This window comes from Poromitra crassiceps (genome assembly GCF_964638095.1).
Source record: "Poromitra crassiceps genome assembly, chromosome: 12".
In the NCBI taxonomy this organism is placed as follows: Eukaryota; Metazoa; Chordata; class Actinopteri; order Beryciformes; family Melamphaidae; genus Poromitra; species Poromitra crassiceps.
This window is the reverse complement of record NC_139632.1, coordinates 32,008,586-32,020,216: the sequence shown is the minus strand read 5'-3', so window position 1 is coordinate 32,020,216 and position 11,631 is coordinate 32,008,586. Positions and strand designations below refer to the sequence as shown.

Sequence of the window (11,631 nt, the reverse complement as noted above, 5' to 3'; positions counted from 1 at the left end):
GATGAAAAAAATCTTGGGGTGGGTGGTGGGGGGGGGGCGTACAAAAAAAAATCATTTCATCATTTGTAATATCCTAAGGATTATTTCTTCTGGAATTGACACCCTTTCTTAAAAGAAAAAAAATCTCTACTAATGTTACATGTTGCTTCTCAGACTAGTTACTCATTTTACATGTTGCTTGTTCCGCCCAAGACTACTTTTTACAAAGTGCTATTCTAGCCCATCAAGATGTCTGACTCTCACTGATTGTGGTGCATGTTTGCGTGGTACATGTTTGTTTTTCTGTGCTCTTGACGAGATGTGATGTATGTCGCTTTGGATAAAAGCGTCTGCTACATGACATCATGTAATGTAATTATAACTGAAATTAACTTCAAATGCTGTTAATTTGTTCAATTACACACACAGTAGTATGTAGCACAGTACATTAAAGATGGCATTGCTCCTCAGCCCAGTGAGCAGAACGCCATCCTGTATGATGCCAAAGTGAGTCTGTCCAGACAAGCCGTCACAGAGATCCGGAAGCTTCTGGAGGGTGAAGACAGCTGGAGAACAGGGGCTCTGGACGATGCCGTCAGCCAGATCCTGGTGGATTTTAAAGTGCATGAGCGCGAGATCTGGAGGTGGCATTTTGAGGACACCTTCGGCGTGGACATTGACACGGTCTTGAAGGTAAGCTCTCTGTGTTCTTATCTCTAGTTCTGTACTACTGTGTTCTTGCTGGATATGTGTATCTCTGTCAATTTGTGTATGACTTGAGTATGAGAGAAAATGTACCCGCCTAACATGTCTGAAGACAAAAAGTCAACATATGAAATAGGCTAACCTGATGCTGCCAGATGGTTTGTTTTCACAGAAGCATCTGGGAACACGCTTGGCAAAAAGCTACTTGGCAGGTGATTGGATGAACCATCCATCATGGGCTTGCTTCTCGCCGTGGAGAAATCCCGCCAGTGGCTGCCTCTGGACACTGATTGGTGCAAACCACTGGTGGTCTGGATTCAGTGGCTGCCTCTGGACACTGATTGGTGCAAACCACTGGTGGTCTGGATTCAGTGGCTGCCTCTGGACACTGATTGGTGCAAACCACTGGTGGTCTGGATTTAAACCAGTAGATTGGAGCGTGGCAAGATGGATTTGGGTGTGATCATGATCTTGTGCGAATCCAAACTGCCTCGCATGGTTAGAAATAGCCTGAATCTGTTGATCCCATTGACCTCCACTAGGAGACATGACAAGTTGCCTGAATCACAACTAAATATGTCAAAGTTGCTTAATATCCATGTAAACAGCCTTTTAAATGCTAGATGAAATGCAGCTCTGTTTCAGCACCAGTGACACTCAGATAAATTGTATTGTATTGTATTCTCTCTACTCGTCTTCCAGATAGGTCTGTTTGTGATGATCGTAGTGGCCATCATCTGCACTGAGCTGTGGTCAGTGATCTCCTGGTTTGTCCAGTTCAGGAGAATGTTCGCCATCTGCTTCTTCATCAGTATCGTGTGGAACTGGTTCTATCTCTACAAGGTGAATACTTTGAGTGTGCCCCCTCTTGTTGAGCCTTCATTGAGTGCTTTCTTTTAGACAAATAGTGCTATGTAATGCCAATGCCTTTGTGTCAGATTGCCGTGTGTGTGTGTGTGTGTGTGTGTGTGTGTGTGTGTGTGTGTGTGTGTGTGTGTGTGTGTGTAACTATGTAATGCCAATGTCTTTGTGTCAGATTGCCTTTGCCGAGCACCAAAACAACATTGTGAAGCTGGATAGTGTCAACGAGAAATGCACGGGAGTGAGGAAAATTGACTGGAGTGATAGCTTGAAGGGTAAGCCGGTTACACGTGTATAACATACACAACACATTCAATACACTTGTATTGGTAACAGTTGTGATGATCACAATCCTGTCTGTGTTTGCACTAGTGCTGAAAGGATTAGTTGATTAATCGATTAGTTAGTTGACCAAAAATTAAAATAGATCGATTATAATCTTGATAATTATTAATCAGTTTAGTCATTTATCACATAAAAATACTAAACATTCACTGGAGTGGTTACAGCTTCCCAAACGCAAAGATTTGCTCGCGTGTCTCTTTAATATTACAGTATATTTTATTATTATTATTATTCTTGCTGCTCCTGGTGCTGGTCAGACTAAGTAATTGGAAGAATCACTTTAGACTATTTTGTGACATTTTATAAACTGAACTATTAATCGGGCGGGGGGCACATTTCAGAAATGGTGATATTTAAATCGTTAACACCTTCCCTGCCAGAGTTTCAAAGGAAAAGTCGCCAGCCACTGCCAGGGTTTCTGATCATTTTCACTAATCTTCCAAGAACCACAGAATATTGTCTTCTATGACTAAACACTGAATATCTCAGAAGAAAGAAGAGTGCCTCTACTTTCATAAAAAAAAAACTTTGATTCTACCTTAATCCGTTCTTTAGTTATTGACACATGAATGTAGGTAGTGTTCACTGAAAACGTCCGTCTCTCCCCAAAAAGCGGAGAAAAATGCATTTTTGTAAATGAAGTCTTCTTCACGGGTCCTGAACCGAATAAATTGTCTCTGATGGCAGATAGTGACACATCGAACTATGATCCCCATAATGATTTGGTTTCCCTTTCTGGCCAAACACGCCCGTGGTCAGAGCTTTTACCGTAACACCGGTGCGAGAGAGAGATTCACCCCGCTTTCAGTAGCGGGGAGGAGGGGTCGTGCTCTCGTCTTGCCCGGGTGGGCAACTGGCTGTCCGTGTCTGGAGGTCAGGAGCAAATCTACCAGCTGAAATGTAGACGGTGTGAGAGTTTAGGAACTGGATTACTAAACTACCTGAGGACAAGTGACTTGTGTACGTTTGAGTGACAGGCTGCACCCCGCTGTCATGGAGTCCGTGGCTCGCTAAAACCTGCTGGAGGACCAGCACTTTGAGCAGAAAGCCTGGAGCTGTTTTAAGGAGCTTTTCTGATGGGAGATGATTGCTTTTCTCTGCTTCCTGGTTTTGCTCGACAATCATGGTGTCTTCTGTACACCTCTAGATGTGCTCTAGTATTTCACAAGGTGAGCAAGACAGACATCTATCACATGATGGTGAAAACACGCATTGACGTGATATCACGTCGACGGCGGGGAAAGTGTTAATAATACACCTATAGATCAGATGCTATATTATTTGGTTGGTGTTTGAGTTATTTTCACTGAAATGTGGCACTTTGATCCTGGCATTGCAGAGTGGTTCAGGCACACCTGGACTCTTCAGGATGACCCCTGCAAGAGATACTATGAAGTCCTCATGGTCAACCCCATCCTGCTCGTCCCCCCAACCAAGGTAAGTCACTGTGTTGGTGTGTGTGTGTAGGACACATGTAGAGCTGAGTATCAAGCACAGGACAGTTGGAACTTTTACCATTAATGTCAATTTATAAAGCTTCAAAATGTATCAAAGTATCCAAATGTTGCATTTGTATAATCAGAAATAAAGTGTCTGTCGATACGCAAGAAATCATCCAAGATCATTGGCATCCCCCTCCCATGAGTCGAAGCATTATATCTCAAACGCACGACCAAAAGGGCAAATCCAATGAACTCTGACCCCTCTTACCGTGCTCACCACCTGTCTCAACTGTTGCCCTCTGGGCGGCGCTATCGATCCATGTCCACCAAAACACCCTGTTTCAAAAACGTTTTTTCCCCCCCTCTGCTATAAGGCCTCTCCACACTTGACTGATTGCACTAACCCTGCCAGATGTACTGCACTTTATAGCTGCAAATATAGTCTGTGATCATTGTCTTGTGGTTATGTGTGGGCATTGTCTATTGTGCTCGTCATGTGTCATCTGTCTGTCTGATGCTATTTGACACTGCTGCATTGAGCTTTTTCCCATGCTGTACCTTGGTCGTGTGGTCATGAAACGATTCATTCATTTCATTCTACATTGAACATGAAACGTATTAAAACACTCATTCAACACACAAGCTCTTCCATAAGCACCGTTTAAAAAGTGGCAGCAGATTTGAAGTGTGTGTATGGAAATGTCATATCGTCACATCACATCATACACTTTCCTCTCCATTTAGGCCATAACCATGACCATCACCACCTTCTTCACGGAGCCGCTGAAGCACTTTGGGCAGGGGATCAGTGAGTTCCTGCAGGCACTCCTGAAGGACCTGCCAGTCACCCTGCAGATCCCTGTTCTCCTCACTATCGTGCTCTGCATTCTGGTGAGGACCTGTGATCAATCACCATTCACATACAGTAAAGCAAATAGAATCAGAGGACACCACCACTCAATGAGTGAGTGTCTGACAGTGTTTGTGTCAGACTTCAGACTTCAGACTTCAGACTTCAGACTTCAGACTTCAGACTTCAGACAACTTTTATTAATCCCAGAAGGGCAATTCAGTTTCACAGCCTACCCAATACCTTCAAAGCTCACAGTGAGCTACAAACTTCAGACATGACAGGACGTAACGTAACAGCATGACATGACATAAACAAACAAATAAACAAACAAATAATGTCAGAGATAACAGATCAGACTCATATAAACATGAACAAGAAATAAAAAGTATACATATATTTCTATATGTAAAGACATGAGAACATGTATAAAAAATAAAAATATATATATATGAGCAAGCCTAACCTGTTCGTCACAGACAGGATACGTACAGCCTGTTGTGCGCTCATACTGTATGAGTGAAGGCATTCACTTAAAATGACTACTGTCTGTGTTTAACAGCCTGACAGCTGAAGGAAAGAAAGACTTGGAGTACCTGTTCGTTCTCCTAGGGGGCGCATAGTAGCGCCGGCCTGAGGGCATCAGAGCAAATTCACTGGACAAAATGTGGCTAGATTGTCTTATGATCTTTTTTGCCTTCTGTACCACACATTTCTCCCAGATGGAGCACAGGTTATTCTGCTGGACTCCAATAATCCTGGAGCAGACCTTGACTATAGCGTTTAGGCTATTCCTGTCCTTCACAGACAACACGTTGAACCAGCAAATAAATGAAAAAGTTAAAAGACTTTCAATAAAAGATTGATAAAAATTACAAAGAATGGTGTCACAGACATTAAAGGAACTGAGCTTCCGCATTAAGTGGATTCTTTGCTGACCACGCTTGACAATAGACTCTGTGTTCGCCTCAAACTTGAGTTGAGAGTCGAACACTGTTCCTAGATATTTGTATGTCTCTACGATTTCAACATCCACACCATGTATGATGCTAGCTTTTGGTTTGTCACAGTTCTTCCTAAAATCAATATTTAACTCCTTGGTCTTGGCCACATTAAGATCAAGGAAGTTGTCATCGCACCATTTGACAAAGGCAGGAAGGGCATCTCCATGATCAGACTCTGATCCCTCAAGAAGAGACAGTAGGGCAGTGTCATCAGAGTACTTCACAAGGAGACTGCCCTCCTGGAAGGACCTGCAGAGGTCTGTGAACAAAATAAAAAGCAGGGCAGAAAGAACACAACCCTGGGGCGAGCCAGTACTTGAAAACAATAAATTGGACATGTGTCCATTCACTAAAACCTGCTGGATTCTGTTAGTTAAAAAGTCCAAAAGTAACAATAAAAGCTGATCGGGCAAATTAAAATGAGAGGCAAGACGCTCAATCAAGATGTGAGGCTGCATCTTGTTGAAGGCTGAGGAGAAGTCAGCAAATAAGATTCTCACGTGGGATCTGGGTTTCTCCAGGTGCCTGTACACTCTGTCTAGGATGAGGAGTTTGGCGTCCTCTACACCTTTACCTGCTTGATAAGCGAATTGGAAGGGGTCAAGTTTCCCATCAATTGAGGAGACAATAATATCAGGAGGGAGGGAGGGGGCATGCATTATGTAACTGCCAAATATGGAGAATATGATAAGACCATGTGTCTTCTTTTTGGACGGGCTCATAAGAGACGGGCAGTACACAAGGCATTGTCCGTTGTTAACACATTCACTGCCAGCCGTTTTTTCAATACTGTAGGTAGGTTCTGCCAAGGTTTTTTTTTGAGGATTCTGGCTCATCTTTCAAGAGCCGAGGATTCTTTTCTGCTAAGATTTTGTGAACACAAATGATCTCAAAAGAACTAATAGAATGTGTGCTTTCTCTGTCTAAAAGAGTTAGTTTGTAGAGTTAGTAGTTATGTAGGCATTAGCAGTAGAATACAGCATGGTTTCAGCGTCTGAAAATTTATTCTGAGATAAATGGCTTTTTGTGAAATTCGATAGAACAGTCACTTTAACCATTTATTTTTGGCGTAAGACGTCAGACATCTAAACAATAGTTTTGAACAGTAATTTCCTCCATAGCAGCAGGAAACCCCCCTCTCCTTCAAACTCCTCCCTCCGTGGGTGTGTCTCTGGTGGCTTTGCAGCGTTTGTCACAAGCGAGGCTCTGCCTGTCTGTGCTGCCTGGCTGCTGGCGGCTGCTCTTTGGGCGAGTCTGCATGAGTCGTTTCGGTTGTGAGCTCAGCTGCAATGAAGCTGCGTGCGATTGTGGGCTTTCTGCGGGTGTTTCAAAGTGTGTTGCACGCATAATCTATTATGCAAATTTGCAATCCCCCACCGCCAGCTCCCAGCGCGATAATGCGCGAAAGCGAAAGCGTTTTCGCCAATCCATTTTACAGTATGAGAGAATGGTTTCCTCGCGCGTTCCCCTGCAGTTTTGGCTCGGCTTTTTCTAGTCTGGAGAGCACTGTCGCCACTTAGTGGGTCGGTGGAATGGGTTGTACACGTTCGGTGGCTCCAATATTTTTATAGGAGACGTGGGGGGCGTTGATCCACGTCCCACCGTCAATTTTTTTTTTTTTTTTTTAAGACGAGATATCTCGTCATTGGCAGTCAACCGTTGGATTTTTTAAGACGAGATATCTCGTCAATGGCAGTGAACGTGTTAAGTAGGTAGGTAGGTTGCTCTGTCCACATTTCGTGTGCATGAAACATTGTTTGGAAATGCCTTGTTTTTTTGTATTGATCAGGTCTCTGGTGTGGTTACACTGGCTGACTGTATATATCAACCTACAGTTTGTTGTTCACATTCTATATGTGTCTATGCACACACATTTAGGCCATTAGAGTTGGTGTTTATTCAGGAGCACGAGCTAAACGCACAAAACCCAAAACGGCCTCTTGTGGGCGCCGTTGGCAGACTGTCAGTATTGGTGAATTGAGTTGTCTCTTCCACAGGTGCTGCTGTACGGCAGTGTGCAGGCAGCCTTCCAGCATGGCATCACGGCACCACTACGCGGCCGCAGGAGAGATCGCTCTCCTCCACCGCTGGATCAGCATCAGCCTCCCCGTCTCCCTCAGCCTCAGCCTCCACGTCAGATCCAGGACCGCGAGCACCCAGCAGGGGGCGACGCACCTCAACATGTCCCACGAGCCCGGGCCAACCAGGGCCGAGCAGACGAGCCCCAGGTCCGTCAGCGCGGGCCTAACAGAGCCAGGGAGGCGCCGGGCAAGGCGTTTGTAGAGACCCTGCGATCTGCCGACCCGCTCTACAGCGGGGATGAGGCGGACGCTGCGCGGGGGGAGGAAGGTCCTGAGGCAGAACAGCTAGAGAGCCTCTCTGCCACCGACAGCGACCCTCAGATCGAGGGAGATTCAGACGACCAGCAGGAGATGCTAACAGGAGCTAGTGCTAGAAATGTGGGCGGGGACCAGCGGGCAAAGCAGAGTGAAGCCAAAGCTAACTCACCCGCTGAAGCCAAAGCTAACTCACCCGCTAAAGCCAAAGCGAACTCACCCGCTGAAGCCAAACCTACTCATTTGAATGCAAACTCATCTCAAGTGAAAGCTAAACCTTTGACAGGGGATTCAAACACGTCTCAAGAGAAGTGCAGCAGAGACAGTGAGGTGTCCAAATCTCAGCCAAATAACCGAGCGGCTGAGAGTCCAGCAGGGAGTCAACCTTCACAAACAGCAGCCAGGACAGGTGCTCAGGTGAGTTCTATTTCAAATAGATGCCGCAACATTTTCTTGTATTATACAAATACTGATATATATAAGACATTTAAGGCAATTATTGGCAAGGACCTCATGATGCGATACGTATCACGATACATGGGTCACGATACGATTGTATCATGATACATTGCGATACAATACATATTGCGATATATTGCAATACTCTACATAATTGACTGAAAATAAAAAAATTGATCTAAAAATACAACACACTGTGTAACACGCAGGTAGTGTAATAATATGTACATCACTTTATATTGATAACTTGGTGGACAAATTGAGTCAAAACTACTGAGTGTTGAGTGTCTTACTGAACGCACTGAAATAAAAAGTATTCTTGTGTCACTCACTGAACACACAGCTGTGCAAAAAATCAATATGGCGATATACCACGATATTTTTCTGAAATATCGAAACAGTATTGCGGAGAAAATAACGCGATATTTTGCCGTATCGATTGTATTGCACAGCCCTAATTTAAGGTACCCTTTTGTTCTTTTGAATGCTTCAGCGTTGTACGTGCATTAATGGGATGATGATTCAGTTGCTACATAAATTGGTAAATAACTATTGTGGGTCTTATTGTTATGGCATGTTTTGTTTTTTTCATTTGTTATCTCCAATGCTTTGACCATGGTGTGTGTGTGTGTGTGTGTGGGTGGTGTGTGTGTGTGTGTGTGTGTGTGTGTGTGTGTGTGTGTGTGTGTGTGTGTGTGTGTGTGTGTGTGTGTGTGTGTGTGTGTGTGTGTGTGTGTGTCCAGTAACATGAGGATAATGGCATGTTTTTCATCATACATCTTCTTACCATTCTCTCAATTTGTACAAATAATATGGCTGCACTGCACGATATGCAAAAACACACACACACACAGCGATTATATTGACAGATATTGCAATCGGAGTCGTGATTTTAGTGAGGATGCGCATTTTTGCATTTCATTTTCACTATATAATTATTATTATATGAATGTTATTATTATTATTATTATATTAATGTTGTTATTATTATTATTGATGATGTAATTTTTAGGGTCTTACCAAACGAGCATTCCCTTCTGCATAATATGATTTGTAGGCCCGGGGCATCTCTGTAGCAGCACAATGCTTCATTTAATGCTACATACTGTTGTGTGAACATAGACAAGCCATGAGATGATGCCCAAATGCAAAGGAAAAACTCATTATTTGCTTGACTTAATTAAAAGCTTATGAAATTTAAACTTAATTAAAAATACTTTTTAGCCCCCAAAGCTTTTCGCTCCATGACATTTTATGTTCAGCAGGGATCTCCTCTAGCATGATGAATATAATTGTAATGTTCAAAGATAATTACGGAAAATACTTCAAGCTCAACAGTGACGAAAGTGGTGACATGTTAAACACAATCGCCATGACGGAGAAAATTCTGGGGAAAATAAGGCCCAGGTTTAAAATAAGCAGATGTGTCTTTTTATGTGAAATTTCAAACAGTTGATCTGTAATTTAGCTTAACCTTAGCTCGATGGCACTTACTCTAGTTCTCTCCTGACCACTGTACATCCTTGCTTGTGTTGTATAATTAAAATTAAAATGTACGTCACTTTGGATAAAAGCGTCTGCCAAATGGGAAATTGTAAATAACAATCTAACTGAAATTTTGTTTCATGGCAATAAAATGTTAGGTGTAGGTTGAGTATGTTAGAGGTTGAGTACCACTGTGGGTAAATTCAGTGTGAATTCCACACCATGCTGCTTGCAGCAGCAAAAAACATGATTACTAACTCAGTCTATAATGTAATACAACTATATAACAACTATATACGTATACAATGCTGTTAGTGTAATTATCAGCCAACAATGTTGCTGCAATCCCCACATGTAATGGTACATCATTTATTTCACTATCAATAGATAATTGATTGGGTATCTTTGGTTAGCTTAATGTAGCAACATTCTGAAATGTCTATAATTTCCTTGTAATATTTTTGGATGTGAACTCTCTGCAGGTGCTGGAAGCCTCGGCTGCAGACAAGACGTCCTCTGTCTCAGTGCAACATGTAGAGACTGTTGGGACTCCTGTCCAGGAGACGGAGCCCACATCGCTCACACGATAGGCTGCCTGTTCGTCACTCAAAACGGTGCCAGTCGCCTCAGCAGTGTTTTGAGTGTCTTGAGGACATTGCTTTTGTAATCATGACACTGACATTTAATTTTGGACTTTGTAATTTTACGGTGTGTAATAAGCACAATTTCCTTATGCTGTTTTTTTACGGGAAGGCATTTTTATGGTATTAAATAATTGTTTTGATATTTTGGGTGTTGAATTATGGTACGATGTTGGTTTGAATGAATACATCTAGATACTCCTGCTTTGTTACAAAATGTCCCTAAGAATTTGAAAGCTAAATGTATTATTTATGTACAATATTACAAAAATAAAGTAAAAAAGAAAAAGGGAAAAATAAATTACATATTAAATTGTAACTTTTGGATGTTTATTTGCTTTTTGTCCTTCATATGATCCTACAACAGAATGCTAAAAAAGAAAGGAAATCAAACGTTACCATACTGCGGGGCATCCACCTTCCTGCTCTGGATGATGCCCTAGGTCAGTGGTTCCCAACCTTTTTTGTCTTATGTACCCCTTGAGCTGTTTTGCCAGGCCAATAGTACCCCCTCACTAATGCCTGTTGATGATGCTCCTAAATTTGTTCTATAACTTTTAGTGTAATATGCAGACGTACAAGTAAATCCATACAAAATAGATTTTTCACTGAACTGCCAGTGTGTGGGCCTGGCCTTCTTTTTCCTTTTGTCATGCAGCAGACTCCCCTAAACCTGAATCTGGAGCAACAGCAACTGGACGTTTTTTAGCCATTTATCAGTAAAGTAACAGTTGACACCTGTCGGGGGGAACTAGTTGTGGCGTGCACACGTGCCATTTTAACAATGGGCTTATGTTTTTCATCATTTTGGAAATAAATTGTAATCCCAAATCTTTCCAAGTACCCCCTGCAAGCTGCTCAAGTACCCCTAGGGGTACACGTACCCCTGGTTGGGAATCACTGCCCTAGGTGATGCCCTTTGTGGCCTACGCGCGTGTAGGGAACGGCGTCCCTGACTGCATATAGGCCTAGTGTAGATAGCCTAGAGATGGATGATAGATAGAAGATATTCTCAGAGGAAAAATTATATTCACATTAATGTTACTATGAAAGCAATAAATTACCATTTTAAATGGTGATGGGGATCTGGCAAAAATGCATCAGCGACCATAACAGCAGAAGCGTCATGCCCATTGAAACTTTCTTGTTTTTTTGATTTTTTGAAAAAAAGAAATGAAGGGGGAAGTAAAATTCATGCTGTTAGTTATTATAGGTATAGTTTGCATAGCAAGTTAGTTGGCTATATTTGTACTACCATGCAGCTAAAGTTAGCATTGTAATGTTAGCCAGAGCTGTTATGGCAGTGAGCTGTTTTTACCACTACCACCACTGTCACAGGTAAATCCATTTGATGTCTCCAGGTCAAGATGCAGTTTTTTTAAATAATTTGCATTGTGGATACTGGATATAGTCTTTTTATGTGAATAACATTTTGGGTGAAGCAAGATTGAGCTATTTCAAGAAAAGTGGCAGCAGTGTAGAAGCTAGTGTGGAAGTGACTAAGCTAATAACCATAAAAGCACA

At 42.5% G+C, this 11,631-nt stretch overlaps 1 protein-coding gene across 1 annotated transcript in view; it reads left to right on the top strand.

The window, feature by feature from the left end:
• The window catches only part of clcc1 (chloride channel CLIC-like 1), a 12,154-nt gene extending 1,785 nt beyond the window's left edge, over positions 1–10,369 (top strand). Inside the window, exons 4-10 of the mRNA XM_083648113.1 lie at positions 451–672; positions 1,387–1,527; positions 1,721–1,820; positions 3,230–3,327; positions 4,077–4,223; positions 7,184–7,939; positions 9,949–10,369. Of these exons, the coding sequence (XP_083504239.1) occupies positions 451–672; positions 1,387–1,527; positions 1,721–1,820; positions 3,230–3,327; positions 4,077–4,223; positions 7,184–7,939; positions 9,949–10,056 (1,572 nt within the window). The 3' untranslated portion in view covers positions 10,057–10,369. The remainder of the gene's footprint in view (positions 1–450; positions 673–1,386; positions 1,528–1,720; positions 1,821–3,229; positions 3,328–4,076; positions 4,224–7,183; positions 7,940–9,948) is intronic.
• The last annotated feature ends 1,262 nt before the right edge of the window (positions 10,370–11,631 follow it).